Source organism: Sphaeroforma arctica (genome assembly GCF_001186125.1).
Source record: "Sphaeroforma arctica JP610 unplaced genomic scaffold supercont1.3083, whole genome shotgun sequence".
Classification (NCBI taxonomy): Eukaryota; class Ichthyosporea; order Ichthyophonida; genus Sphaeroforma; species Sphaeroforma arctica.
The window spans coordinates 1-2,564 of NW_014037475.1; the positions used below are offsets into that span (position 1 = coordinate 1).

General features: G+C 40.9%; 1 protein-coding gene across 1 annotated transcript; it reads right to left on the reverse strand.

The window, feature by feature from the left end:
- Positions 1 to 99: 99 nt before the first annotated feature.
- SARC_13268 (hypothetical protein) lies at positions 100 to 504 on the reverse strand (the record flags this gene model as incomplete). The annotated part of the gene is made up of 1 exon (XM_014292605.1): positions 100 to 504. One exon carries the CDS (start codon positions 502 to 504, stop codon positions 100 to 102), a length of 405 nt encoding a protein of 134 aa, XP_014148080.1.
- Positions 505 to 2,564: the final 2,060 nt, after the last annotated feature.

The following is a 2,564-nucleotide window of genomic DNA, read 5'->3' on the forward strand; positions in this document are numbered from 1 at the left end:
TATATGCGTGTGTGTGGCGTGTGTGAGTGTGTGCGTGTGTGTGTGTATGTGTGTGTGTGTGTTCATATATATATATATATTATGCCATACGTATCGCTCTCACATCAACATACCATCCGGCCCCAGCTTCGCTTTTGGCCTGCGATCTAGGTTGATATTCCCTGCAGCAATACCCTCAGCTATACTGTCGCCAGTTTTCTTCTGCTTCATAGTCTCTTCCAGACTGCCATAGAAAAGTCGCTGCTTTTTCTTGGGCGGGGCTTCAGCATCGTCACTCATTGTGCCGTCCTCTAATAACTCCTCTTTGATCTCTGTGTCATTCTCTTCACCATCACTACTACTATCACTATCCCCGCTATGAGTTGTTTTTTTTGCGTTTGTATCTCCAATTGTGGCACCGTCCTGTACGCTGCCGTCGTTGCTGTCTACACCCTCTTTCTTAATGTCGATCTCTTCTTTGACTATTTGGCTGCCGGCTGCCGGCTCTTCCTTGACGTCTGACATGATAAGACCTTTGTACAGATCCAGGAATGTTATCTACGTATAAGGACAGAAATGATCGTTATGTACAAGCACAGAGATAATACTGGTAGTCTTATACCCGTATACAAACACAGGAATATCGAGCACACAGCTTATCACCACCCAATGAGAGATGCGTACCAGACACTGTGCAGTATCTATAGCCTAACCGTATGTCACTGTCCTTGTCCCTGGCGTCACAATCATCCACCTCCTCTCATAGACACACGGACGGCTGTATGTATGTAGAAGATAGCGCTAATAGTACACAGAAGCGTTTGCTGGCCTTGATACATGTGTCCTACACACACACAAAACGAACATACTTGCGACTGGATCTTGGCTTTTAGAGTTCTTAGGTTTCTATTTTCTTGGGTTGTCTTTTATGACTATAGCGTTTTAGGGGATGCAATGTAGGCGTTTGCAGACCATTCTTTAAACGTTGAATGAACTGCTCATGAACCCAGAGACCTCGACCACCATGAACTGTAAACTTACATGTTTACGTTAAACGTTTATTGAACATAAAAATGATGAGACTAGCTTTTTTATTAACAAAAATAGGTAAAATATGTACTCTTATCTCTCTCTACTCTTCTTTATCATTTGTAATAGACTCTTCTAGAATGCATATACTTATTGTACTCTTCTCTACTACTAGAGAGAGAATGCATACTTACTGTAATCTGTGTAACTAAAGCAGGCACAAGGATATAAATATAGTTCGATATATGCTGCTCAAGTCTGTAGGCAATTAGGCATTGACGGAGTGCTTGTTTGTGGCTATGTCTCGTTTGTTCTACGCGATGGACAATCTCGGTATTCGCTAACTAGTAGCCATATCTTCACATTGAGCTGAATTGGAAGAATATGAAGCAATTTCTGGACGGGTTGGACTTAACTTTATCAGGTAATTTGATCACCCACCCACCGATAACCTGTTGGAATTACGGCACATATGTTCAATTACGATGAAAACAAACGTTATATAGCACGCATGTCTTTTTGTCAATTTGTCAGGCAAAGGCACCTGCCACTCGACCGCTTGTGTTTTGCTGCAAGTATGTGTGCACACATTGAGTAATGTGCCTGCATATACAAGGATACTCGAGGGAGTCTCAATCAGTGGAACTGGAAAGCAATACAAATCAGACGTACTTATATTGTCCACCACACTGTTCATTACAGTACATCCGTATGCGACGTACCCTGTTTCTAATCGTTTGTGTGTGTTTGCTATCGTCTAGGGTACCGCCACTGTCACTTCACACACAGACTCTCCACTATCGAGACTTGGTATGAATCATTTATTGTTTCTACGGTACAGATACAGTATGTATGTGCCTGACTGTAAGAAACATATCAGCTAAACTCATAGATGAGTGTAAGGAAGTCGGGCCTTTTTTTTCGAAGATGTGGGTGTCTCTGTTTCCAAATTGAAGTTGAATTGCTATTTAGTACCCTGGTTTTGTCGCGTATTCAACTAGAGGTTCACATACATACGCATTTCAGCGCACGCACATATATTAAGGGCCAACGTGCAAGCACATACACACTGCATCAATACTGCAGAGAATAGCTGTTTCATGCCATGTTTAAATAGTGGAGATATTCTAAACACTGTCTCACTGTAGCACTGCTGTTAATCGTTAGGCCCATAAACTGACCATGTCCTCACAGAGTATTCCAACCAAATGGATGTTCCAAACAATATATATATATGTGTGTGTGTGTGTGTGTGTGTGTGTGTGTGTGTGTGTATGAATCTATGAATCTATGTATCTATGTATCTATGTATCTATATATCTATGTATGTTGTATGTATCTATGTATCTATGTATCTATGTATATATTAATATACAAATATGTAAATGTATATATATATGTATATATATATATATATATACTCAATCAAGACACGCATAAGGCGTGTCTGGTTGAGACCAAAGTGTGTGCGTTTGGTCTGCTACTATCCGCATACATAACTATATCCTTCAGCCCCGTACAAGCACGCGTGTGTCTCGTTATGAGCAACGATCTTT